Source organism: Lathamus discolor, chromosome 11, assembly GCF_037157495.1.
Source record: "Lathamus discolor isolate bLatDis1 chromosome 11, bLatDis1.hap1, whole genome shotgun sequence".
Classification (NCBI taxonomy): Eukaryota; Metazoa; Chordata; class Aves; order Psittaciformes; family Psittacidae; genus Lathamus; species Lathamus discolor.
In genome coordinates, this window is record NC_088894.1 from 1,121,967 (window position 1) to 1,148,218 (window position 26,252).

Below are 26,252 nucleotides of genomic sequence, written 5' to 3' on the forward strand. Positions count from 1 at the left end.
AGCAAAAACCTCACCCCCATTCCCCTGCACCAGCCCCGATCCCCACCAGCACAGTGTCCAGTGAGCCCCTGTGACACAGAGCACCGCAGCCTGGGGAGGGAAGGAGAAATCGAGTTATTCTCCCCGCAAAGCCATCCAAAATGACTCTGCATCTCCCACCGGCACCGCTGCCACGTGGTAAGAGCAGCTCCAGTGGCAGCAGAGGCGATAACACATTCATTTTCCTTTCAGGGAGAGCAGCTCTGCGCTGGATTCACCAGGAAAAAGGGAAACAAAAGGAGGCTGGAGGCGGGCAGGAATAGATGAGAGGCAGGAGACGTGTACATCGAAACGAGTCAGTGTGTCGGAATAAATGAGGTACAGACCTTGAAGGAAATAGGTCGGGAACAGAGTGCAGGTGTTCCCAGAGCAGGCTTGTCAGGACTTGGGAATAACAGCGGGGGAGTGAGGGAGCCTGTGAGGGCAGGGGGAGCACAGGGACCTGAGGATGGATTTAGCTCAGAGCCGTGGCCTCGGCTCCAGCCCCAGACATGGAGCAGATTCTGCTCTGACCCCAGCAGGGTGTGAACTGCTTCCAGCTGCAAGCATGTACATAGGGTGTTAGGGACACGTGTGTAACATGGGTACACATGTATGTGCACATCACTGCTCTCACAGGCTGCAGCCACCCTTGGGTCCTTTCAGCTGCAATAACTGGGGCAGAGATGGAGCCAAAGCCAGTCTGAACCAGAGCAGTGACTGTTCCCCTGCACTGGGCACTGGTGAGGCTGCACCTGGAATCCTGTGTTCAGCTCTGGGCCCCTCACTACAAGAGAGACATTGAGGGGCTGGAGCAGGGCCAGAGAAGGCAACGGAGCTGGTGCAGGGCCTGGAGCACAGCGGTGATGGGGAACGGCTGAGGGACCTGGGGGGTTCAGTCTGGAGAAGAGAAGGCTCAGTGGGGACCTACAACTGCCTGACAGGAGGATGGAGCCAGGAGGGGCTGGGCTCTGCTCCCAGGGAACAAGGGATGGGACAAGAGGAACCGGCCTCAAGCTGCACCAGGGCAGGTTTGAATGGAGCTAAGGAACAATTCCTGCCCCAGAGGGTGCTCAGGCATTGGGACAGGCTGCCCAGGGCAGGGCTGCAGGCACCATCGCTGACGGTATTAAAAAGACGCAGATGTGGCACTTGGGGACCTGGGCTAGTGGTGGCCTTGGCAGGGCTGCGTTAACAGTTGGACTCCGCGATCTTAAAGCTCTTTCCCAACCTGTTTGATCCTGTGTTGCCCGGTGGCTCCCGGCAAGCACGAAGCAGCCTCGCCCTATGCCTGCTCCTTAGTTTGAAAGGTTGAACCTCGCCAGCTCCAGGAGGAAACACGCGGTAACCGCACCGTGCTCGGGACATCCGACGTGCCGCGGCGGCCGCTGCCAGCCGGGGGAGGCTCCGACTTGTGCTGGGTCCCGCTGGCTGTCGGTGGCACCCGGAGCGGAGCCCCGGCCGCCGGCAGGGAGCAGGGATCGGGATTTATGTGGCTGCACGCAGTGCGTCACTGGGAGCACACGGATGTCCTGTCCTCCCAGTTGGGCTGGTTAGATGAAAACTGCGGCGCTGGGGGCACTCCGAGGGCCGGGGGGGCCGCAGCGTGGGGCTCCCCCTTCCTCCTCCTCCCTTTCCTCCTCCTCCTCCGGGGTTACTCGGGGAGAGGAGCGGAGCGCCGGGACCCGCGGGGCTCCGCTGCGGGGAAGGGACCCCCAAAACCGGCTTTTCCTTAAAATTCAGGGTTGTGCATCCCGGCAAAGGGGCGTTGCCATAGAAACGGGGGGGAAACCCGGCGGGGGGGGGGGGGGGGGGCGGCGCCGGAGCCGCCGTCGCTTTAAGAGCGCAGAGGAGGGAGACAAATTACGCAGCTGCAAGGCTCATCCCTCCCTCCACCCCTCCCTCCCTGCTTCCATCCTTCGCTCTCTCCATCCATCCCGCCGCACCCATGGAGGCCGGCGCAGGTGATGAAGGCGGGGGGGGCACCGCGATGGCGGGGGGGGGGGGGGGGTGGGTATCACCGGTCCGTGCCCCGCTCCGCCGCTCACCGCCCGCTTCTCTCCCTCCCCGGCAGGTCGCTGACCCCCCCCCGCCGGCGCTGCCGCCCCGGACATCGGCAGCGGGGCCCGCGCAGGTGAGCGGGGAGCGGGGCGGGGGGGGGGGTCCCGCGGCCGCCGGGACTCGGGCCCTGGTGGCTGCGGAGCGGGGAGGGGGACCCGGAGCGCGGGTGCGGGAGGGGGGGCACGGGCTGGGGGTGCTCGGGGCGGGTCGCGCATCGGGCCCGCAGCACACCCGCATTGCATGCACCGGGCACGGGGCACGCCCACCGGACCCGCAGTGCATGCACTGGCCCCCCATGGCATGCACCGGGCCCGTATCACACTCGCCAGACCCACATCTCATGTACCTGCACCTGTGCCATGCACACCGGTCCTGCATCACAAGCACCGGACCCATAGTGCAGGCGTTAGATCCTCACAGCAGGCACTGGACATACAGGATGCTCACCAGACCTGCAGAGCACTCGCCAGCCCCCCCCCACCCCAGCATGCTCCAGACCCCCATCACATGCGCCAGACCCTCCCTGCATGTGCCAGACTCACATCACATGCCCCAGTCTATCTATCCCTGTAGGACCAGACCCTCCCTGCATGCACCAGACCCTCCCTGTGTGTACCAGACCTCCATCACATGCATCAGACTCTTCCTGCATGTACCACATCCCCATCACATGCGCCAGAGCCTCCCTGCATGTGCCAGACTCTCCCTGCATGCACCAGACCCACATCTGCTCATGCAGCATCCAGGCATCCCTCCCGGCACCGTGGGGCGTTGCAGGAGCCGGAGCTGCTGTGCCGCTGAGGTTTCATGATTTAATGGCTTAATGCTCCATCTCGGAAGGGACCCGGGGAGCACATGAGCTGCCTGACGCGCCGGGAGCTCGTTTCTCTCCTCCCCGCAAGGTCAGTGCTGCTGCTCCCGGTTGTCGCACCCAAACCCGCCGCTGTGCGCTCGTGGTGCTTATCACACACTGGGGTCCCTCATTGTGAGACCCCGTGTGTGCAGTGGGGATCTGGGGCTGCAGAGGTACCTGTGGGGTACCAGGAGGGGCAATGCCTGTGCCTGAGACAGGAGGTTTGGTGGGGTGACAATGTAGGCCCAGTGGTGCAGGGCGCCAGGGCTGAGCCGCCGTGACCACCGTCATTCCTAGCTCAAGGTGGGTGCTGAGGAGGGAGACTGCTTCTGCTGCACTGAGACCATGCAAGGGTGCGGAGGGGAGGAGTAACGGCTGTGCTGGGAGCTGGGTTTATCTCCCATGGTTTTGCCGTCACATCCTGAAGGAGTGGGCTCTTCCTTCTCCTTTACCAGCCCTCAGCTCGGCTCTGCAGCACAGCACCGGCACAGGATGGGCTCTGTGGTGTGATCTCATGTGTACCCCCAACCTGCCCAGCCTGGGGTGGAACCGTGGCATCCGCATCCCGGGCATCCTGCTCTGCTGGCAACTACTGCAGCGCGTGTCATGGAGCTCTGCTCCCTTTGCCTGCAGAGGCCTCCGCAGGGACCAACCTGTTCCCTCTGCTCCAGGTGCTTATTTTTAGCTGCTGAGGGCCAGGAATCGCCACCTCCCACCCTGCACCATGGCCAGGTCAGCTGGAAAAGCGATGAGCTGCAGAACCCGATCTGTTGGAATGGGCTCTGCTTTCCTGCAAGCTCTGGGTGTCAACTCAGCGTTCTGTAACAAACGAGGGGATAAAGGAGAAGCTCCTGCGGTCCGTTACGTGATGCGACGACTCTGAGCAGCATTGATCTTTCTGGGGCTGTTGCATAAATGTCCCGTGTGGTTTGTCCCTGCCCTGAGCACTCTGCCCTGGTGTGAACTGGAGCATCTCCCTCTGTCCAGGACCCAGGTGAAGCTCTGCTTTGGGATGAGCCCATCCCTGCTGGAGCAGGGAGCAGAGTTCCCGGCTCCTGGGGATTTCACTGCTCCACTGGAAACTCCCAAGCAGGAGCAAAGCAGCTCCCAAAATATCCCCTGTGGCAGGAGGAGGAGCACAGACATCATCACTGTGCACCCGGCAGCGTTCCCCTCCTGCCTCGGATGGTGCCTGTGGTGCTGACCCCCTCCTTCACTGCACCCTGGCTGCTGGATCCTGCTCCTTCCCACCCCCCAGCTGCATCCCAGCCCCATTCCAAGCACACACTGACCCCAGCACTGCTGTTTGCTCTGTCCCAAAGCAGCTTGCTGCCGCTCGGTTGCTGCGTTGGGCGCTTTGCTTATTTTTAGTGTGGAGGAAAAGCAATCGGAAGGGCAGGAAGGGCTTTTTGTTCCCTGGGAAAGCGAAGCTGTGATTTCCCTCCCCCTGTTGCTCTCTGCTTTTAACCTTGTTAGTGCTGGCAGGCTGGATATCTCCCACCCAGTGCGGGGGGATCTGCAGGGAATGCACCCTTCTTCTCCCGAGCTTTCTGCACCATCGGTGAAGCTGCTTTCAGACGCTTGGGCTCGGTGCCACCGCTGCAAAGTGTTCCTAGCACAGGATGTGTCCGGGAATCTGGCAGGGGAGGGAACTCCGCTAAAGGAGAGCAAGAAATCCAGGGAAGTGCAGCGGCTGCTGCTCGGGGCCAGGGCTGACGGAGGGTTCCATGTGCTCCTCACTGTCCTGCGTGCTCCCCATGGGCATGGGATGCGCCCTGAACCCTGCAGAGACTGAGCAAAACAAGATGCTCTGGAAGCTCCAGAGCCTGGAGCCATGAAAGCCCGGAGGAACAAGCTGAGGACCCATCAGAGGGGATGGTGACGGCCTCTCCAGGCCCTGTGTCCCATGCAGGAAGCTTCTAGGAGGGCAATGCCTGCCTGTCCCTGTCTGACCACAGCAGGCACAGAGTGCTCGGGGTGGTTACAACCAATGGCCCAGTGCAGGGCGCGGGGACCTCCTCTCCTTGGGGCGAGAGGCTCCGGTGCTCGGTTGTGCTCCATCCCACCCCACTGTGGGTATCAGCTCTTTGTGCTGTAGCTCCATCTGTCTCCTTATCAAGGCCCATTGCTTTTATTTAGCGTGACTCCCCCAGGCTCATTCTGCACAGAATAAGCCCCATTTTGTGCTGCTGTTTTCAAAGGAGCCTCTCTGTGAGCTGGGAGGTCCGCAGGGAATTTTGCTGCTCTTCCCTGCAAGGGTGCTGAGGCGCTGGCACAGGGTGCCCAGAGAAGCTGTGGCTGCCCCATCCCTGGCAGTGCTCAAGGCCAGGTTGGACACAGGGGCTTGGAGCAAGCTGCTCCAGTGGAAGGGGTCCCTGCCCGGGGCAGGGGTTGGAGCTGGAGGAGCTTTAAGGTCCCTTCAACCCAAACCCCTCTGGGGTTCTACTGGATGGTTTCCAGATGTTCGTGACCTGCTCTTGGTTACCTCCCTGCTTCCTGGCCCTCGTGGCTGCTGTTGTCTTCCCTGCTGGAGATCAGGTAGCGTGCTCAGGGATGCAGTTATTCCTCTTGGAATGCTTTCTATTTCCTTTGCTTTTGTTTTTCCTGATCCCTGATGGATGAACAGCCACAGGAACAGACCCCTCTGCCCATCACCAGCAAAGCAGAGCTCTTCCTCCCTTGATAAGATAACCTTGGATTTCATCTTGCTCCCTTCACTCTGCAGCTGCTCATCCTGGTGTGTGCTGCAGTGGTCATTCTAGGGGCAGAGAAGTGATTCCCTCTGTTGTTAGATGCAAGTTAACCATGTCCCATGTGGAAGGTGTGTTTCCAGTCTGCCCAAGCTGCCTGTCCTCAGCAGCCCCAGGCTTCTGGGGAGGCTGAAATGGCCCTTTCATTCTCCAGGAATAAAGACGGTGATGATTTATTTATTACCAGTGGTTAAATTCAAGCTGCCCTGGGGCAGCCTGGGCAGAGCCGGTACCCAGGGAGGGGATGCGCAGCTCAGCATCATTGCGAGAGGGGGACCCGGGCAGGGTGCAGGATGGTGCTGACCTCTCCACTGGATCTTGGTGCCCGCTGGCAGCAGCACGGGGCTGCTCCGAGCTTCTCACCCTAAATCCGGTGCCGTGCGAGGCATCGAGCGTGGGCTCGGGTGCGTCTGCAGCCGTGGGAGGAGGAGGAACTGAGCTCAGCAGGCGCGAGGCCCAATCCTGCTTCCCCACAGAGCCCTTCCTGGCTGCGGATGCTGATGCAGGCGCCTGGGGTGCAGTGTGGGAGCCCCCGGCGTGGTACCAGCCCCTGTGCTGGATGCACGTGTGCTCTTTTGGTGCTGGCGTTGACCTGGTGGTAATGGAGCAGAGGAGGGAAGGACCCCTTGGCGTGGGGGTGACCGCTGTGGCCGGGGAAGAGCAGGAGGCAGCGGCGATGATGGGTACCATGGGGCTCGCGGCTGCGAGGAGTTAACCTCCATGGCCATGAATGTCCTTAAAGCCCTGCTGGGAGCTGCTTGGGGCACTCCCTGCAGCAGGAAAAGCAAGGCACAGGCTGGCCCCACTGCGCTGTGCTGCAGCCCTGCATGGAGCTGCTGGAGGATGCTCCGGGGCCAGCTCAGCTCTGGATGCTGATTCACGCTGCTGCATTAGCAGAGCCCGCAGCCACCCGGCCGTGCACGCCACAGACCCAGCAGCAGTTCCTGACAGGGCAGAGCTGTCACCCCTGGGTCATGCCCCGGCAAATCCATCCCAGAGGGGAGCAACAGGACCCCCACATCCTGGTGCTGGCACCCCCCCCCCCCCCCAGTGTGGGGCACTGGGTATGCCAGGGCTGGGGGTCTGTGCTCTGCATCGCTGGGCTCTTCATGGGTTTGGGGTCAGGGAGCAGTGAATCCTGGGCAGAGGAGAGGCCTGGGCTGGCTGCTCTGGGCATTGGGCGTTAGGCAGGGGATAGCTGGAGAAAACAGCCCTGGGGTGGCAAATGCAGAAGGCTGCACTGGGGACAGCGATCTCTGCTCCTCTGCTCCTGACCCTCTTCTTGTCCTGCTCCCTGTGCTCCCCTGGAGCAGGGCCCAGCAGCGCTTGGTGTTTCCAATTGCCCATCAGTTATGAGCTGGCCGGTCCCATTGCCTGCACTGCTTTGGGCTGGAGCTGCCAGAATGTGGGATAAATACCAGCATTGTGAATGGGATGGGGATGGGGAGAGCTCAGTGGCATCCTGGCCGTCATCCCTGGCAGCCTGTGAGCACAGCGGTGCCATGGGATGCTCAGCGGAATGGACGTGCTGAGCAGATGCTTTCTGTAGCTCCCCTCTGCTGCAGCATTCACATCCCATCACATCCCAAAGTGCTGCCTGTTCAAGCAGCTCCAGCCGGTTGCTGCGAGCCTCTGGATGTGGCCTATTTATTTACAGCAAACGGGCTCTGTGTTTCCCAAGGGATTATCTGCTGCTGCTGCCGCATCACGCCGGATCTGGGCTTCCTCGCCCGGTTTCACTGGAGCACGCCTGATTCTGCCTCACTTAAGAGCAAGCAGGTCCCAGGCTGCTGCAGGGACCCTGCCTGGGCCAGGCCTGGGGGTCACAGCCCCTGCCCCATCTCTGCTCCGAGAGGTGCCAGCACTGAGGCACCCTGCATCCCGGATCTCCCTTTGCCTGCAGGGAAACGGACCTGGGCCAATGGAAAGCTTATCCTGTGCCTGGAGACCGGTGGGAAAGGGGCTCAGACCATGGGCAGGGATCTGTTATGCTTCTGTTTTGCCTTATAAATTAAGGAAGTGCTCAGCCTGTGCCCACAGCATCCCCTGCAGGATAGGCCCTTGGGCATGCACCATCCCGGCATGGCTGGGCCGCGGGAGTCAGGCACAGCCCGGATGTGCGGGGGATGCATTCACATCTGTACAGGAGGCTTTGGGGACCGAGCTGGTGCCGTGGTGCAGGGGCTCACCTTTGCTTGGTCCCTGTCTCCCCAAGGCCATTCTTTGCCTTCACCTCCTCTCTCTGTTGCCTTTACCCCACAGCTCCCCGTGCCCAGGACCGCGGTGCTGTGGCCATGTCCCTGCCGGGGAGCCGACGCTCGTCCACCGGATCCCGAAGGTGAATATGGCTCAGGCTCCGGGCGCGGGGGGGGGACGAGCCCATCCCCGCCTCACCACCAGCAGCCACGCTGCAGCACGAGCCCAGCCTGGCTTTGGCACTTCCCTGTCTGTGCACGCAGCCCCCCGAGTGCTGCATCCCTCCCTGTGCATCCCTGCCGCAGCCGGGCAATGGCAGGCGGTGGCCGAGGGCCCCGGCAGCGGTGCAGGCACTGGGTGAGGCTGGGTCAGCCCTTGGGCAGCCTCTGCTTGAGCTGCACTGAGCAAGAAGAAGAGGGGGGGGAAAAAGCTTTTATTCCTCTCCAAGTGTCTCCGTGACCTGGGCTGCTGCTGTTCAGGCACTGGGTGCCGCCAGCAGCGCTGGCAGGGAGCAAAGGCAGCTCTGTCCATGTGTGGGTGCTGCCCTGCAGCAGTGGTTGGGTGCCTCCAGCTCTGCCAGGCTCCTGAGGGGCTCCTGCTGTGCTGGGGATGCTGTGCCAGCATCCAGGGGATCCCACACTGGGAGCAGGGAAGCGGGTGGGCATCACCCCCCCCCCCCCAGCCCTGCCTCGTGCCCGTCGCCATGTCCGTGCCATTTTGATCCCTGCTGTTTGTTTTGTCCTCTTGTCTTGTGTGTTCTCGGTGTGGTGGTTGGCAGTCGCGGGGTTTATGGACGGAGTGGCTTTGCCTCCTTCTTTAAGTCTTCAGCGCCCTCAGCCACTCGGCCTGAGACACAGCCTCTTCTCCCTGCCTCCAGGCGCCCCTCGCCCCCCGGGAGGGACACCTACGGCACCTCCTCGCTGAGCAGCAGCAGCAATTCTGGCTCCTGCAAGGGCAGCGACAGCAGCCCCACCCCAAGGTAACCCCATCACCCTCGGCCCCCGGGCCGGGGCAGCAGCGCCCGTGGTACCGGTGCCGCTGGGACAGGAGCGCAGGGGCCGGTGGAGCGAGGCTGTGCCACGGCGGCTGCGGGAGCCGGAGCCGCTGCTGCGTCCCGATGACCCCCTCACCCTCCTCCAAACCCCTCTGCTGTCATTGTGGTGTCTGCTCCCTCCCTTGTCCCCCCGCCTGGCAGCTCAGCACCCGTCCCTTGCTCCTGCCGTGGCTGTGGCTTGCGCGCTGCACGTGTCCCTGCTGCGCTCTGAGGAGCACCCTGGGTCCTTTGGAACCGAAGCTGTGATGGGCAAGAGCTTCGTTTCCATCCCGTGGCGCTGCCCGGTCTGGTCAGAGCTCTCGGTGTGCTCCGGGCACGACCAGCCGGGCTCTGAGCTGTGGGATGGGCACTGCCTTGTCCCTGGGCTCTGCAGCTCCTGCCTGTCCCCAAGAGCCTCCCAGCTCTGAGATGGCATCAAATGTGGGAGGACGTGAGGGGCCTGAGGGTGACCTGCTGATCAGAGCCCACGTGCGCTGCAGCAGGGAGCAGTGGCCCTCCTGCTGCCATGGGGTCCTGCCTGGCTGCTCCTAACGTGATGCTTCCATCTGTGGATGAAGGCTGCCACCATGCACAGGGCTTGGGCTGTCCTGCTCTGTGCACAGCGTCCCCACCACCCCGCTGCCATGCACAGGGGCTTTGGGCCACCCTGCAGCAGTGCAGGAGCATCCTGTGCCCAGCTCTCTGCATCCCCCCAGCCCAGATGTGCAGCCCTCTCCTGGGCTTCAGGCCACAGGCATCACCTCATCCACCCCAGGAGTGGCAAGAGGAGGGTCCAGGTGTGCTGCTGGCCCAGCCCGGGGCAGATGCTGGATGCCCTGACTTGCTGTCCCTGGGCAGGACAGCCGCCAGCTCCAGACCTTCTCCAACCCACACCCATGACCAACCTTCCACCTCCATCCCTGCCAGGGCAGATCCCATCCTGGGGGTCTCCATCAGCATCTGCCATTCCTGGAAAGCTCATTTTGGGCACAGAGACCTCAGTGCTCGCCTGCTCCTGGCTCTCCTCATGCACCCTCATGAAGCTTGCAGCTCTGCAGCCATGGGCAGCGCCAGCGTGGTGGGAGACACCCACCCCGCCCCTCCTGCCCGCAGGGCTCCGTAGGGATGCTCCCAGCACCCCAAGAGCAGGCATCTCCCTTGGGACCCCTGCGTGAGCCCACGCCGGCACCGGCAGTGGGTGACTCGTGTGTCCCCGCAGGCGCTCGGCCAAGTACAACCTCTGCAGCGACAACCATGGGATAAAGCCGCCGACGCCGGAGCAGTACCTGACCCCGCTGCAGCAGAAGGAGGTGTGCATCCGGCACCTGAAAGCGCGCCTGAAGGACACGCAGGAGCGGCTGCAGGACAGGTGAGGATGGGAGCAGCGGGCACGGGTCCCCTGGCATGGGTCCTGGCCTTGCCACCTCCACCAGCAGCTCCTGTATGGGGCCGGGACGTTGATGCTTCTGGGCATTCCCAATTCCCAGCACTGCAGCTTGGCCGTGGGCTCGTGCCCAGGCCCTGCGTTCACAGCCTCACCATGGCGTTGCAGGCACGTGGGCATCCCCATCCAGCTGGGATCTGGGGGCCGCAGAGCACTTAGATCCCACCTGCAGTGGTTGCTCTGCCCCGTGCCCCTGGTTAAGTCTCTGCTGTATCTGAATTTCATCATCAGAGGGTGATTAATCCCCATCTGCTCCTCTCAGGCTTAGGCACGTCCTTGCTGGTGTGCCAGCTGCCACGCACCCACCCAGGGCACCTACCAGAGCCCTGGGCTCTGCAGCATCGCTCCCAAGGGTCCCCGAGCCGCTGGGTCCATCCCTGGGTCCCAGTGTTGAGCGTTACTGGGTTGATGCGGTTCCAACTCGGTGCCGGGCTTGTGAGGCCAGGGCTGGCCCCGCAGCCTGCTCAGCACCACGGCCGTGCCCTCCCCATCTCCCACAGGGATGCTGAGATCGAGGACCTGAAGACGCAGCTCTCGCGGATGCAGGAGGACTGGATCGAGGAGGAATGCCACCGCGTGGAGGCCCAGCTGGCGCTGAAGGAGGCCCGCAAGGAGATCAAGCAGCTGAAGCAGGTCATCGACACGGTGAAGAACAACCTGCTGGAGAAGGACAAAGGGCTCCAGAAGTACTTTGTGGACATCAACATCCAGAACAAGAAGCTGGAGACGCTGCTGCACAGCATGGAGGTGGCGCAGAACGGGGCGCTGAAGGAGGAGGGGGCTGGCGAGTCGGCCGGGGGGTCCCCAGCGCGGTCCCTCACCCGCAGCTCCACGTACACCAAGCTGAGCGACCAGGGGGCCGGGGACCGCAACGTGGGGGGCTCACAAACCATCTCGGTGGACGAGGGGGCCGACAGCGGCTTCATGGGCATGGAGGATGCTCCGGGACACACGGACCCGCTGGAGATGGGGGCTGAGCCCGGCCCCCGCCTGCCCCCCAGCTCCACCTACGAGAAGCTGCTGCGGGGCAGCGCGGAGGCCGGGGTGCAGGCGAGCTGCATGCAGGAACGGGCCATCCAGACGGACTTCGTGCCCTGCCAGCCCGACCTGGACACCATCCTGGAGAAGGTGATGAAGTCCCAAGCCTGCAGCTTGGGCAGCCCCACCTCGGCCTGGGTGTCCGAGATGGAAGACACGATGCCCGTCCCCGAGCTCTCCAACCCCACCACGGACCTGCTGGTGGCCGAGCCCGACGCCGCGGTGATGGGTGCCGGCGGCGAGGGGGGGCCCGTCCCCTGCCCCAACCCGGCCGTGCGGCAGCCCCCCAGCGCCTCGGTGGCCATCGCCTGCGCGGCGGAGGAGGAGCCGCCGGAGGTGCCCGGCTGCGAGGGGCCCCCGTCCAAGAGCTACTGGAGCCGCCACTTCATCGTGGATCTGCTGGCGGTGGTGGTGCCGGCCGTGCCCACGGTGGCCTGGCTGTGCCGCTCGCAGCGCCGGCAGGGCCAGCCCATCTACAACATCAGCTCCCTGCTGCGCGGCTGCTGCACCGTCGCCCTCCACTCCATCCGCAGGATGGGCTGTCGCCCCGTCGCCAGCCCCGGCGGCAGCGCCCAGCCCTGATCCATCCCCCCCCCACCAGAGCCCCCCGATCCCCCCCCTCCCCAAGGACCCGACTGCTGATTGTAAAGCCCCAGCGTGGCCCTGCTCCCCGCAGGGATGCGGCCCTGGCAGTGGGAAGGGGATGGGGGGGGTCCTGTGGGTGCATTGGGGTGCGCTGTTCCCCCTCTCCCCCCCCCCCAGCATCCTTTGTCCTGGATGGGGGAAGGATGGTGCTGGGAGAGAGGTGCCGAGCGGCGCTGCGGGATGTGGTGCCAGCATCACCCTGCTCTATGGACCCTCTGCTGCTGGCTGGGGGAGGCTGCACCCATGGGTGGGCTCTCCCCTCGCTGCACGTGCTTTTCGGTTGTCCTTGCCCTGCCCCAGGCTGGGCGATGGCAGCGGGTGGGGGGATGCGGTGGGACCCTCCGGGTGCATTTCCTGCTCCAGATGCAGGTCGCAGCACAACAGCAAAGTCTGGCTGTGGGCAGGAGGATGGGGGGGGACCTGCCCGGACACAGGGAGCAGTGCTGGAGGTGATGGAGCCCATGGAGCACCTTCCCCCGGGCCTGCTGCCCTGCTCTGGTGTCCATCCTCCTCCCCTGGCCGGGATGGGGCCCCCCATTGCATCCCTGACGCAGGGGGAGCCCGGCTACCTCCCTCCCCCTGCTTTGCACTACATTCACTTTGGTTTGGGTACAGACTGAAGCCCAGCGGCTGGGCTCTGGCCTCCATGGAGCTTGGACCAGAGGCTCCGGTGGTTTTGGCACTGGTGATCCCTGTGCCGGAGCTGGGGCTGCAGTGAGGGATAGGGACAGGGGCCGAGCGCCTTCGCCTGCTCCAGCCCCATCCCTGCTTTGCTGGTGGCCTCTGGACCAACAAAATGCCTTGTCTTTCCCTTTGGAGCAGCAGCGCCAGCGACGATTGCTCAGCGGGGGCCGGCGGGACGTGAGACTTGGGCTCCCCCCCCATGAATGTCAGTGGGTTCTTCGTGACTTGAACTAACAGTGTTCCCCCCCCAAAACCCCACTCCACCGCCCACGGAGCGGCCATGCCCCACCAGCGGCATTCCCATGGGACACGCGCCGTGTTCCCTGTGTTCCCTGCGCTCCCCATGGCCCCCGCTGTGGCTCTGCCGCGGTGGGGATGCAGCTCCCGGTGCCGGGTGATGGATGCGGGAGCCGGGGCGGGCGCTGGGGCATCCGCCTCTTGTGCAATGTGTTTGTGGCTGTGTGTTCGCGTCCGTCCGACTGCCCAAAGCTTTGCCAAGAAATAAATGTAATGATTATATTTGAAAGACAAATCTATATTATATATTTTTTAAATACAGAACTGACAAAGCTGTAACCCCCCCCGGTCTTGTTGCTCCCCCCCCTCCGCCCCCCCCGTCCTGTACTCGCTCTCTGTTGGTGGATGTAATAAACGTCGCTGGGTCTGTGTCTGCTTTGGCTGGAGCCAGCCTTTGGCATCTGCCCCAGAACGTGGGGGTGCGCGTTCCCCATCCCTGCCGATGCGAGGGAGGAGAGGACAGCACGGGCTGGAGGTGCCACCGGCGGCCGTAGGGATGAGGGACTCCTTTGGGGATGCTGTGGGGTACCTTCAGCAGCCCACGAAGCTTCCAGCAGCGATGTCCTCACAGGTCAGGGATGGAGTGGTCCATGCTCGACTTCACCACCCCTGGGGAGAGCCTGGGCACAGGGAATGGGTACTTAGTGGGGAGAGGCACCCTTGGGCACCCCAGTGGGGTTGGGGCGGGCACCACGGCCCCATGGCCTCACCGTTTCACCATGTGCTCGTAGATCACAGTGGGGATGATGGTCAGTGTGACCACGTTCCCGGCCCCCGCCAGCACCTCCATGAGCTGCTTATCCTGCGGGAGAGAGCGGTGGCTCCATGGGGTGCCCCCATCCCATGGGATGCTCCTCACAGCACCGCGGCTGGGCAGCCCCTACCTTCATGCCGATGACGTTCTGGCCGTTCACCTCGCAGATGTAGTGATGGGTCAGGAGCCCGTTGCGGGCAGCGGAGCTGTTCTTGGCCAGGGACACGATTTTCCCCTTCTTCACCACGACGCCGACGTGGCCGGTGCTGTCCTTGTGCACGGTGACCGTGCGCTGGAAGGGCCTGCGGGGAGAACCGGGATCAGCGCCGGGATCAGCGCCGGGATCAGCGCCGCCAGCGCCAGCGCTCACCGGTCCCGCACCACCATCACGATCTTCTCGGGGTTCGCCTTCTTCAGCGCCCGCTGCGCCTTGGCACTGCTCCAGCCCGCGCAGCTCCTGCCGTCGATCTGCAGGATCTGGTCCCCGAAGCGCAGCCCCACCAGCGCCGCCGGCGAGTTGGCCTTCACCAGCTGCACGAAGATGCCCTGGGGACAGGGGGGAGCGATGGCACCGCGCTGGCAGGTACCGTGCCACGGCCCACGCCGGGCTGGGCTGCACCAGGCAGGCACAGGGTGCCCAGAGAAGCTGTGGCTGCCCCATCCCTGGCAGTGCTCAAGGCCAGGTTGGACACAGGGGCTTGGAGCAAGCTGCTCCAGTGGAAGGGGTCCCTGCCCGGGGCAGGGGTTGGAGCTGGAGGAGCTTTGAGGTCCCTTCCACCCAAACCCCTCCGTGATGCTGTGGGTCTGTGCTGTGCCGTTCCCCAGCACACATGGCCACGCCGTGGTGCACCGCCTCATGTCACATCCATCGTGCCGGGATGCCCCATCCCATGCCCAGCCCCGCCGCAGCCCAGCCCTCACCTGGTCGACGTTCTTGAGCTGCAGCCCGGTCTTGCCCCGCTCGTCCTTGCAGAGGTGAATCTCCCGCACGCCCGGTTTGATCTCCGCGCGCCGCAGCCCCGCGCTGCTCCCGCTCAGGGGGGCCACCACCTGCCCCGGGGGGGGCCCGCTGGGGGTCAGGGCCTGCGATGGAGCCGGGGGTCAGGGTGGGAGCAGCCCTCGGGGGGTGCCGCATCCCAGCCCGGGCAGGATGAGCACCGCGCTCGGCAGCGATGCTGCGGCACGGGGGCACCTACGGAGCCGCTGCCTTCCGGGGGCAGGTTCTTCTGGATCTCCTCGCTGCTCAGAGCCAGCCCCATGTAGTTCTCCAGCTCGGCCAGGTTCGGGTACAGCACGGGCGGCGCTGCGGGGACACGGAGCGGGGGCCTCAGGGACGGTGGCTCCCAACCCACGGCCATTGCGTTGCTGCCTCCATCCCCTGCCCATGCAGTGAGATGTGAGGGGCCTCAGCTGAGCCCCCCATAGCAGCCATTGTTTCCCCCCCCACACGCCCCCTCCCCGGACAGCCCCCGGGCAGGCAGAGCCGGTCCCAACCCCCGTTACCGGTGTCTGAGCTGAGCTTTGGCTTCTCCGTGACCACGGTCGTGGGGGGGGTCCTCACCCCGGCTGCTGCCTGCGCCTGCAGAGAGATGGGGCTTGCTTGAGGCGCTGCCCCCCCCCACCCTGGGGACCCTCCGGGGAGGGGGGGGGGGGGCACCCATCGGGGCCAGCTCACCCCCCCCTTGCGCTGCTGCGCCAGCACTGACCTGCAGGAGCTGGTGGCCCTTCATGTCCTCGAGGGAGGGGTAAAGCGTCGCCATCGCTGCCGGGGCCGTGCCTGGGGACGGGGACGCAGGGGTCAGGGACGGGAGCCTCTGTCCCGCCCGGCTCCGTGCGCCGGGCACGGGCTCCCCCCCGCAGGCTCCGCAGTGACCCAGAGCCGGTTCCCCGGGGCCGTCAGCTCCGCCACTTCCTGGTGGCTGGGACACGGGCACCGGCACCATGGGCTCCGCTTGGCTGCCAGCGGGTCCTGCTCCCCACTCCCCTGTCCAATGGGGCCATTCCAGCATCACCCAGACACAGCAGCGGGATACCCCATGGAAACAGCCCCCTGAACACCCCATCAGTCCCCTCTGCCCCCCCCCCCCCGGCAGCTCACACCGTGCCCCAAAGCACATCACCCAGACCCAGGGTGTGGGGGCTAAATCCCGACCTGGCTCTGGGGCACACACAGCACAGGGCCCACAGCAGCAGCCCCCCAAAACCCAGCCTGGCAGCCCCGGACTCACCTGCAGCAGCTCCCCGCTCCCTCTGCCACCCTGTGCCCGGCCCCGGGCACTTATAGCTGTGCCCAGCCCAGGGAGGGGCCCGGCCACTCAGCTGACTGTCACCCCAGGTAGGGCACAGGGGAGGAAGAGGAAGGTGAAGGCAAAGCTGCACAGGGATGAGGATGGGGACAGGGATGGGGATGGTTTTCAGTGGGTTTGGGCATCTTGGGGGAGCAGGGGTGATGCTGTGGAGCCCCATTCCCACTGCATCACCCATCCTGCCCACAGCAACACACGGTCCCATCAGAGCTCGGTGCCTCACACCAAGGAACAAGGGTGATGCTGGGGGGCGTGAAGTGGGGTCCCAAGGGTGATGACACCAGGGGGTGAAAGGGGGGTCCCCACCATAAGCATCCCTGAGCAGGGGCTGGCTCCTTGCTGCTGGGCACATGGTGCTGACGCAGCTGTGACATGACACCGTGTCCTGCACCCTTCCATCCATCACGTGCTGGGTGTGACGGCCCCGTGGGAGTCCTGATGGAGCAACCGAGCGGGTGCGGAGCTCACGGGATGCACACGGGCATCCCGCTGCCATGGGACATCACCCTTGGGATCCAGCCCTCGGCATCCCGCTGCTATGGGACATCACCCTTGGGATCCAGCCCTCGGCATCCCGCTGCCATGGGACATCACCCTTGGGATCCAGCCCTCGGCATCCTGCTGCTATGGGACATCACCCTTGGGGTCCAGCCCTCCACATCCCAGTGCCATGGGGCATCGCCCTTGGGATCCAGCCCTCAGCATCCCGCTGCAATTCGACATCACTGTGTTACCTTGGGGTCCAGCCCTCCACATCCTGTTGCCAGCACCACGGATGCCACCGACCACCCTGTCCTCGGGAGCGGGGTCCCATGCACACTCAGCCGGGCCCGGTGCCAGCGGCACCAGCCCAGGATGTCCCAGCAAGGGGCCAGCCCCCCCATGGAGCAGCAGCCGGGCACATCCTGGAGGAAGTGCTCCATTTACTGCTGTTATATTTAGCCCAGGACAGCAGCAGCCCCAGTGCCAGGAACAGCCGAGAGCAGGGAGAGCACCTGCAGCAGCCGGAGCAGGGGGGGTCCTGTCCCAAACCCCTCATCCCCATTGAAACAGAGCTGGAAGAACCCCAAGGGCACTGGGCTCGCCCCCAGCCCCGGCTGATGCCCGGCTGGAGCCATGGCACTGCCTGGCACCGGCTCACAAAGGAAACCCCCCCTGGCTGCGAGCTTCCATCCAAGAGTGGGTGCAGCGAAGGGCAGGGCACGGGGCTGGTGCCCCCCAGCTCCCTGTGCTGCTGAACCGAGCAGCAAGGAAGGGCAGTGCCCGCGGCTGCGTGGCCCCCATCCCTTGCGATGCTGCTCCCGAGTCCAATCCGGGTTTTCCACCATTAAACACAAACTTTGCTCCCGACAAACCCGCTCCGGAGGTGCTGTTATTGATCGGGGCCAAGGGAGCAAAGGCCGGGTGGGGAGGGGTTGGGAGCTGGCACCCAGCAGCACCCCAATAGCGAGACACGGAACCACCCCCAGCAGACGTGGAGCAGCAGAGACCAGACCCGGGGCACAGGAGCCCCACCGATGGGGAGACCATGGAGAAAGGCACCAAAATAACCCCTAAGAGGCTTCTCTGGCCTGCAGATCCCGGCTGCCGGCGGTTCCGTGTCAGCCACTGCCAGGTCCAGCCCCCCCAAAAGGACCAAACCGAATGCATGGGGCTGGAGCCATGTGCTGCTGCGGAGCTGGAGGGACCCTGGAGCATCATCATCCACACTCCATGCTCCGGCCCAGGCTGAGTCACAGCTGCGAGGGCGAGAGGCTGCGTGGATGGGTTATGGCGAGGCAATCGATGATTCAGATTCCAAGAGGCCTCCATCACCTCCCCATTGAGCCCAGTGAGCCCTGGGCACCGCTTGGTGCTCCCAGGGCCAAGCACCGGAGCCTCACACCAAAGCCATCCAGCACGGCCCGAGGCACAGCCCTTCCTGCTGCTATGGCACTGGGTGAGCCCAGCACGGCACCCACAGCACCATGACCCCACCATGGAGCCCTCGTACATGTACCGCACCCCATAAGCCTGGCATGGAACCCTGGGATGGCACCCACAGCACCCATGAGCCCAGCCCAGCACCCCCAGCATCCTGTGATCCCGGCATGGCACCCCCAGCACCCCAGGAACCTGCCATGAGCCCTAGTACAGCATCCACAGCACCCATGAGCCCAGCCCAGCACCTCAGGAACCTGCCATGAGCCCTAGCCCAGCACCCCCAGCACCCACGAGCCCAGCCCAGCACCCCCAGCATCTCATGAGCCTGGCACGGACCAGCACCCCCAGCACCCCGCGCTCCCGGCTCCCACTGCGCTGAGCGACAGAGAAAGGCGAGGGAAGAACGTGCAGGACACGGCGCTGAGAAAAGCCAGCATAAAGCGTTTTTATTGCAAGAATAAAAGTGGGGACCTTTACGCGGTGGAGGAGGGAGCGGGAGCGTCTCTGAGCACATCACTAGGCAGGGGCAGGCGGGGAGCAGCAGGAAGCTTCGCATCGGATGGGAGCAGGCAAGCGGCGATGACCAGCATCAGGCGGAGAACGGCCCCGGTGTGCTCGGAGCGGGCACGACCGGGGCTGCTGCTTCCTCCCCAGGGGCACCCCCAGAGGGTTGGGGGCGGCCGAGCTGACTCCCCCCCACCTCCCCTGCAGGCAGCACCTTCCCTTTGCTGCTCTCCTTTAAGCTCAATGTAAGCTCTGAACGTTCAGGGTGTGGAGGAGCAATGATGGAAACCCAATCTGAAAGCGGGCTGAGGCGCAGGAGGAAGGGTCACCGCGGGATGGCCGAGTGAGCAGAGCATCCCCACGGTGTCCTCTCCTGGCCCTCGCTGCCCCGGGTCCAGGCAAGGGACCTAACACACCATATCCCAGCACTGCTTTGCTCTCCGCATCCATTCGGCCTCGACAGCCTCCCCTCTGCTATGGCTTTTGCAGCAGCAGCAGCAGCAATTTCTGGTTTGAAACCACCATGAGATCTGCACCACAATGAGGATCTACCGGGTTTCCCGTGGTTCAAATGACTCCTAGCTAAGGGCAGCCCATCTGCGTGCTACCGGTAAAACGTGGGCTACACCTGGAACAAAAAGATGAAGAACTTGACCCAAAAAAGAGTTGAGGTTTACGGCGTATAGTTTAAAAAGACATAAAAACACGATACAAGGAGGAAGAGTCAGACGCAAAGCTTAGTGACCAAAGGCATTCAATCAAGGTGTAAGGTTATACAACGTGTAGTGGGCTCTCAGGAAAAGCTCCGTACAAAGTCATGTGCACTCGTCTTGAAGCTGAGATTCTGGATTCCTCCATGTGCCAAACCTGCTGGGAGAGAGGAGGGCAGCTCAGGAGCAGGCTCTGGGGATGGAGCTGCCACCCCAAAGTGCCCCGAGAGATCTGAGGAGAAGGCAAGGAACAGGGCCCCATCCTGCCCACACTGCAGGACCCACAGACCCCATCCTGCCCACACTGCAGGGCCCCGGACCCTAGAGCACAGCCCCATCCTGCCCACACTGCAGGACCCACAGACCCCGGAGCACAGCCCCATCCTGCCCACACTGCAGGACCCACAGACCCCGGAGCACAGCCCCATCCTGCCCACACTGCAGGACCCACAGACCCCCATCCTGCCCGCACCACAGGACCCACACAGCAGCAGCAAGAGAAGCACAAGGGAGTCGAGCCCAGAAGCGCAGCAACACAACCCAAGGAACCCAAGGCCTGGTCAACCAGCACTGCACCACCTCCACGGCATTAACCTGCTCTGTCAGGCTGGAACTGCTCGTGCCACCACAGTGACCCCCAGCTCAGCAACCTCCTGAGGGCAGCTTGTACCTGCCCCTCTGCTTCTCATCCCACCAGCTCTATCCCATCACCGCAGCCCAAGAGAAAAGATGGGGGCCCTGAGTCACCCCCAGGCCACACTGGGGCACCCCCCCTTACCCGAGGACAGGGTGCTGGGGTCATTCCAACTTCATGAGCTCCACGTCAAAAATTAGAGTGGCGTTGGGTGGGATGATCCCTGGGTGCCCGGTGGAGCCGTAGGCGTAATCTGGGGAGATGGTCATCTTTGCCCGCTGACCGACGCTCATCTGGGGCAAGGGAAGAAACAGGGACGTCAGGAGATGGGCACAGTGAGTGAGTGATGGGTTGGATGGGCCTTGGAGCAAGCTGCTCCAGCGGAAGGGGTCCCTGCCTGTGGCAGGGCTTGGAGCTGGAGGAGCTTTAAGGCCCCTTCAACCCAACCCATCCATGATTCCGTGTCTTTCACACAGCGACGGCACCAGCCAGGACATCCCCGAGAGCCCCCAGCACCCCTGCGCGCGTCCCCGGCGGCACAGAGCTGGCTGCAGCCACGCAGGAGCCGAATCCATGCCCAGAGCCCTCCCTCTGCGTGGGCTCCGCAGCCCGGGCTCTGGCTCCTGCCGCGCGCTTGCCTCCGTGGGGAAATGTCAGCGCTGAGTCACCGCCGCGCCGTAGGTGTTGCCGGGCCCGGCCCCTGCTCGGCTCCTGCCGCGTGCCAGGAGGCAACGCAGAAGGGGACCTCCACAGCCCCGGCGCCGAGGGGGCGGCGGGCGGCAAGCACGGGGGGATAAAGGGAAGGAACGGATGGGAGAGGAGAGGAGCCGCACGCAGCGGTCCCTGCCCGCGCCGCGGGCGCAGCGCGCACACAGGGACGCAGCGGGCACCTGAGCGACGCCTTCCTCCCAGCCTCGGATCACCTCCTGCTTGCCCATCACGAACTTGAACGGCTTGTTCCTGTCGCGGGAGGAATCGAACTTCTTGCCGTCCTCCAGCATACCTGGGAGCGAGAAGGAGGGAGACGATGGGGACACGGGGACGCAGGCTGTGAGCTGGCAGCCTCAGCAGGCGACAGTCACCGAGAGAGCTCACATGGGCCTGAGTCAAAGATGTTCCGTAGCTCAGACTCCTTTTCCTTTGGGAAACACCTCCATGGGGCAGCCCGGAGGGGAAACCCCACCAGCACCCACAGGGCATCCTGTGGGGCAGGGCAGGATTGCTCCCGGCTGCTCCTCTGGGCTGGGATCGAGCACAGATGAGGGGAGAGGACGGAAGCGGGGGGAAGATACCTTCCTCCCCTTGCAGCACCACTGTGAGCCATTTAGCAGGCAGCAGGATCAGGCCCGGCACCTCCAATCCCACCAGCGAACACGTCTCCCACTCCTCAGCCAGGCTTCCATCTTCAGGTACCCAAAGCACGAGCCAGGGCTCCGGGGCTCCATCCCAGCTGGCACCAGCCTCCAGCCCTGCCCGTGCCCAGCTGTGCCCTGCTCATCCTCAGCCAAATCACTCCCAAACCCAGGAATGACAACAGGGAGAGGCAGCAGCAAGCGCTGCCCGGGACATCCCCCTGCACACGCTGCGTGGTGAGGGCTGATATCCCCAGGGCTAAATATAACTCCCCAGCACGAGCAAAGGAGGAATTTCCTCCCCTCCCTTGCTCCCTGCCTGACCTTCTTGGGGAATCTTGGAGCCAGAGCTGCCTCATAGGAGCAGAAGCTCCACCGGCCAGCGGAACCGCTGCTCCTATAAGGCAGCTACAGCTCCGCACTAACACAGACAGCGCCCAGTGCGGCACGAGCAATAGTAAACCCTCCTCCAAATGCTTCTCACTCCTTCACGTCCCAAAACAGCCCCCAAACCTGTTTTCCCAGCTGGAAGCCATCCTATAGTCTTGAACAACCAACCTCACCCAGCGGCACGCGGGGCACAGCGACTTCCCTTCACCACGGGCGAGAGAAAACGCAGCTGGGCAGAAGATGGGATGGGGCACATCGGCCCCGGCTCGCGCCACGATGGCACAAAGCCACGGTGATGGGAGGCACTGGTGCGAAGAAGGGAATGGGGCAAAGGCATCACCTTTGCAGGGCAATGAGCACCAAAGCTGGGCCGCGGGAAGATGCAGCTCCCCTTTCCCCCAGAATTAAGCTTTTCGTGTCGCAGGAAGCAAAACCTCCCCCGTCCGGGCCTTCGAGCGGGACCTCGGAGAAGGGAGCCCGGAGCTTCCTCGTTCCTCCCGCCAGGATAAAGCTCTTGTGGCTGAACCTGCTCCCGGCTCCGCCTGGCACCGCTCCCCGCTGCCGTCCCCTGGCTCTGCTCCTGCGCCGCGGGGCCGCTGGCAGCGGGACACGGGACAGGCCCCGCTGCTGGCACCGGCAGCGCCGCTCGGCCACGGCCCGGGCTGACCCCGAGCTCAGCTCCGAGCCCTGGGGCACCGCAATGAGCCGGGCACAGCTCCTGCCTGCACCCTTCCCCTGAGCACCCACCGAGCTAAGCCCCAGCGCCACGCAGCACAGCCCCGCTGCTTGTCCCAGCAAACAGGGGCGCGTGTGGGGCAAATCCACCCTCGGGGAGCATTCTGCAGGGAGCTCCCCGGCTCCAGGAAAGGGGGGATTAATGGGCTGAGCCGGCTGCAGCAGCACAGGGATATTGATCACTCGCTGTCCCCAGCCCCGGATGGCAAAGGTCACACAGAGGAGCTTGTCCCTGCTGCCCAGCACGGGGCTGCTACGCTCCCCCATCACACCAGCGAGGAAAACAAAGAGGCTCCGATGAGACAGCATCCTCGGCTCAGGTGCCTCCTCTGCCCGTGAGGCTCCTGGGAGATTTCTCCAGCCCTGGACAAGTACGAGCAACCATTTCCTCCTCCCTGCCATCCCCGAGCGAGCAGATAACAGGATCTTAACACTATTACAAAGCAAAGCATCCTCTGGCAAAGCAGCAGGAGCAGCAGAAAGCCCCTGGCACATCGCAGCCCCTGGCAGGGCTCTTTGCTTGGCACCCCCAGCCCCATGAGAAGGGCAAAGCCCATGGCAATGGGTTACAGGGACCCACCAGCGCCAGCTCCCACCGCTGGACCCCCTTGGAGGCCTCAGCCGGACTGCAGCACACCGAGGAGGAGCACGGAGGAGCCCTGCAGCCGGGGGCTCTGCAGAGCAGCCCCAGCTCAGCCGCGCCGGCAGCGGGGCCCTGCCAGGTCTCTGCCACACTTGGCAGGCAGCAGCCGGGAGGTGCTGGCTGCAACGCCCCAGCCTCCCCCAGCAGCGCCGTGGGGCACCGCATCCACGGCCCCGGCAGCCAGACCCACAGCGGGGGTCAGGGCCGCTGCTCCCCAACCCGCATCCCACTGCCCATCAGCCCGCTCCCAAACTCATGGGGGAACTTTACCCTTGATTTAGCTTCTTTCAGAGCTCGCTGTGGCTGATTTCACATCAAAGGCCATTGCAGCAACCTCGAGCAGGGAGTTGGGACCGAAGGAATGGATCTGATCCCACTTCCACAATCCCAGCGTGAGCAATCTGCTCAGAGGATGCTCTGCTCCCCGGCGCTGCCTTCCTGCATCAGGACTATCTGTGTGTCCATCCCTCACCTCGGGGATGAAATGGCTGCTCCCAATGGGGCCGGATGGCTGATCAAAGCAGCTCCCTACGCTCTTCATCCCTGGTCACCACTTTTGAACCCCAAACCATGGTTTTTAAGGGCATGAGTGCACATCCATAACCCATCACAGGGGGAGCTGACTGGCTGTGCACCCCTCTCAGCACACCATGGGCTGGATCTCCCCAGTGCCGGCAGGTTTCTACATGGGAGCAAAGGGCAGTCAGGGATGGAGCTGACATCAGGCTCTGGAAGGAGCCTCGCAGAACAGCACCTGATGCTGCTCCGGGATCAATGAGCACCGCAATGGGGCTGGAGAACCAGAGGCAGCTCTAACATTCCCTGAGATCCAAGCCCCGCTCTGGCCTCTCACAGGGCTGCAGGAGCCGCAACGTGCAGCAACGCAAACGGCATCAGGGCCTGAAGGGGCTTGATTCCTGCTGCCTGCAGAGGGAACCGGGAGGGGGGGAAAGGACAAAAGGAGACAATAACAGCAAACAACCGGAGGAAAGGAAACCGGGAGCTGCTCCCACGCGCGGGAGCTCGGCGCCGCTGCTGGGGAGGGTCCGTGCGGAGCGAGCTCTGCCCCAAGCACCGGGACGTGGGCACCCACCGCGAGCAGCTCCGCCGGGGCGGGGGGGCCATGCACGGCGGGAGGGGAGCGATGGCGCTGGGAGCAGCAGGGCTGGCAGGCGGCAGCGCTGGCCCACCGGGAGCCACTTGAGTGCCTGCCAGGCTCTCTTTGTTCTTCCACCGGCGGAGGAAACGGGGCGGCCGGGGCAGACCCAGCCGCTTCCGCCGCTTCCTGACAGCGGGACGGGAAGGCCGGGGGCAGGCAGGGGAGGGGGCGATGGGCTCGGTGCCCACCGAGCACCCCTGGGTGCCTGGGTCCTGCTCGGCAGAGACGGGCGCCCTCAGACCCCGCTGGGGGTGAGCGCAGGGTGGGAAGGGGAACGGGTTCTTGCCAGAAACAGCCTGAAATGCATCGATTCGTTGTTAGCCAGAGCACAGCAGCCACCGCCGGCCACCAGAGCTGGTCAAAGGGGGGGCGAGGAGGAGAGGAGACCCCTGGGGTGACCCCCAAAGTGGTTTTTGGGGTCCCAAGGTTGGTTTCGTTCCCCTCAAGCTGGCTGCAGGCTGATGGAGGGCACTGTGGAGCGTGCCCCTCCCTGGCTCGCAGGGCTTTACCCACCACCCAACCACCGCCCCGCGCTACCCACACCGGGGCTCCCCATGGCACCGGCATCCCACACACCCCGAGCCCAGCCCCGGCTGCGCTGTGGGTCTGCGCCTGCCCCACGGGCACCCGGCTCGCACCCCACAAGGGAGAACGGGCACCGAGGATGCCGCAGGGGAGGGGGCTGCACCCCGATAAAAACGGGGACCCCACTCCAGAGCCCGAGGCTCCCGGGGGCTGCCACAGCGTGGGGGCCCTGGGCTCCACCGCCCCATGGCCCGTAGCGCCCCGGGACCCGCGGGGCACCGGCCCTGCCCGCCCGGGGGTCCCCATTTCCCCCCCCCCCCCCCCCGGGGCCGCTTCCCGGTGCGCCCCCAAAACCAGGGCTGGACACGGGGGGGAAGCGGCGGCGCCCACGGGGACCCCGCACGGCCCCAGGGCACAGCCAGGCCCCCCCGGGCACACCCAGAGCCCCGATCCCCTCCTGCACCCCCGGTAAAGCCCCGCGGGGCGGGCCGGGACCCTCCCGCTTCCCCCGGGCAGCGCCGGGGCCCAACCGCGGCTCCCGCATGGGCCGGGCCCGCGGTCCCCGCAGCTGCCGGGGCCGAGGAGCGGGGCGCAGACCCCGCGGGCACCGGACAGGGCCGGGGCAACCGGACCCTCCCCTCCCGTTCGCCGGGGCCGTTGGGGCCGTCGGGGCCGCCCCGCCCTGCGGGCCCCTCGGCGGGCGGCACTCACCCGTGTAGTGAACCACGCAGGTCTGGCCGCGCTTGGGGAACGTCCGCCCTGCGGGGAGACACGCACCGTCAGCGCACCGGGACCCGCACCGGGACCCGCACCGGGACCGGGCCGGCGGGGAACGGGGAAAGGAGAGGGGGTAAAGCGGGTGGATGGGGACGGTGGATGGGGGGCGCGGGCCGCGGCTCACCGTCGCCGGGGGCGATGGTCTCCACATGCACACCCATGCCGGTGCCGGTGCCGCTGCCGGTGCCGGTGCCGCTCCCGCACCCGCAGCGCCCGCAGCCCGAGGGAGGAGGGGCCACGTGTGCGCAGCCTCGGCCCCGCGCCGCCATAGAGCCCGCCCCCGCCCGCCGCCATCTTCCCCCCCTCCCTCCACCATCCCTCAGCCTCCTTCCTGCCCGGCCCCGGCCGCCATCTTGGCACCGCGCGGTTGCCGGGGCAACGCGGCCCTGCTCTGAGGGACCCCGGGGCCCGCCGGTGTTACCGGTTAAACCGCGTGTTCCTCGCTGTGAGGGTGCTGAGGCGCTGGCACAGGGTGCCCAGAGAAGCTGTGGCTGCCCCATCCCTGGCAGTGCTCAAGGCCAGGTTGGACACAGGGGCTTGGAGCAAGCTGCTCCAGTGGAAGGGGTCCCTGCCCGCGGCAGGGGTTGGGGCTGGAGGAGCTTTAAGGTCCCCTCAACCAAACCCGTTCCATGGCTCCGTGTCCTTCCCAAGCTGCACTGGACCGCTGAAATCACCACCTCTTGGCGTGCTGCTGTAGCCGGGGCGGCATTTACAGCCGTGAATGTCAGCGCCTTGGGTTAGTTCTGGTGTCAGCCGCAGCCTGCACCAGGGAACGCTTAGATTGAAGATGAGGAACATTCCTGCACCAAACTGGTGCTCTG

At 64.8% G+C, this 26,252-nt stretch overlaps 4 protein-coding genes across 8 annotated transcripts; 1 reads left to right on the forward strand and 3 right to left on the reverse strand.

Moving 5' to 3' along the window:
* Nucleotides 1–1,901: 1,901 nt before the first annotated feature.
* Nucleotides 1,902–12,358, forward strand: SNPH (syntaphilin). 3 transcript variants are annotated; one of them, XM_065691797.1, is made up of 6 exons: nt 1,902–1,982; nt 2,093–2,152; nt 7,898–8,020; nt 8,657–8,857; nt 10,131–10,280; nt 10,856–12,358. In XM_065691797.1, exons 3-6 carry the CDS (start codon nt 7,977–7,979, stop codon nt 11,973–11,975), a joined length of 1,515 nt encoding a protein of 504 aa, XP_065547869.1. In that variant the 5' UTR covers nt 1,902–1,982; nt 2,093–2,152; nt 7,898–7,976; the 3' UTR covers nt 11,976–12,358. The 3 variants fall into 3 exon arrangements, with proteins under 3 accessions (XP_065547869.1, XP_065547867.1, XP_065547868.1); XM_065691795.1 differs by having other exon boundaries at nt 1,952–1,982; nt 7,945–8,020; XM_065691796.1 differs by having other exon boundaries at nt 1,952–1,982; nt 7,945–8,020; nt 8,756–8,857.
* A 981-nt stretch (nt 12,359–13,339) lies between these two features.
* Nucleotides 13,340–16,047, reverse strand: SDCBP2 (syndecan binding protein 2). 2 transcript variants are annotated; one of them, XM_065691821.1, is made up of 9 exons: nt 16,002–16,047; nt 15,480–15,550; nt 15,277–15,352; nt 14,970–15,076; nt 14,695–14,856; nt 14,144–14,319; nt 13,904–14,075; nt 13,730–13,821; nt 13,340–13,639 (listed from the first exon to the last, which is right to left on the reverse strand). In XM_065691821.1, exons 2-9 carry the CDS (start codon nt 15,531–15,533, stop codon nt 13,585–13,587), a joined length of 894 nt encoding a protein of 297 aa, XP_065547893.1. In that variant the 5' UTR covers nt 15,534–15,550; nt 16,002–16,047; the 3' UTR covers nt 13,340–13,584. The 2 variants fall into 2 exon arrangements, with proteins under 2 accessions (XP_065547893.1, XP_065547892.1); XM_065691820.1 differs by lacking the exon at nt 16,002–16,047 and having other exon boundaries at nt 13,340–13,455; nt 13,549–13,639; nt 15,480–15,691.
* Nucleotides 16,048–18,423: 2,376 nt separating this feature from the next.
* On the reverse strand, nt 18,424–25,672 carry FKBP1A (FKBP prolyl isomerase 1A). 2 transcript variants are annotated; one of them, XM_065691847.1, is made up of 5 exons: nt 25,556–25,672; nt 25,366–25,413; nt 20,741–20,853; nt 19,995–20,143; nt 18,424–19,376 (listed from the first exon to the last, which is right to left on the reverse strand). In XM_065691847.1, exons 1-4 carry the CDS (start codon nt 25,590–25,592, stop codon nt 20,015–20,017), a joined length of 327 nt encoding a protein of 108 aa, XP_065547919.1. In that variant the 5' UTR covers nt 25,593–25,672; the 3' UTR covers nt 18,424–19,376; nt 19,995–20,014. The 2 variants fall into 2 exon arrangements, with proteins under 2 accessions (XP_065547919.1, XP_065547918.1); XM_065691846.1 differs by having other exon boundaries at nt 18,424–19,373; nt 25,556–25,669.
* LOC136020584 (transcription initiation factor TFIID subunit 4-like) lies at nt 20,860–25,089 on the reverse strand. The gene is made up of 2 exons (XM_065691803.1): nt 21,143–25,089; nt 20,860–21,051 (listed from the first exon to the last, which is right to left on the reverse strand). The coding sequence occupies exon 1, from the start codon at nt 24,958–24,960 to the stop codon at nt 23,692–23,694; it is 1,269 nt and encodes a 422-aa protein (XP_065547875.1). The 5' UTR covers nt 24,961–25,089; the 3' UTR covers nt 20,860–21,051; nt 21,143–23,691.
* Nucleotides 25,673–26,252: the final 580 nt, after the last annotated feature.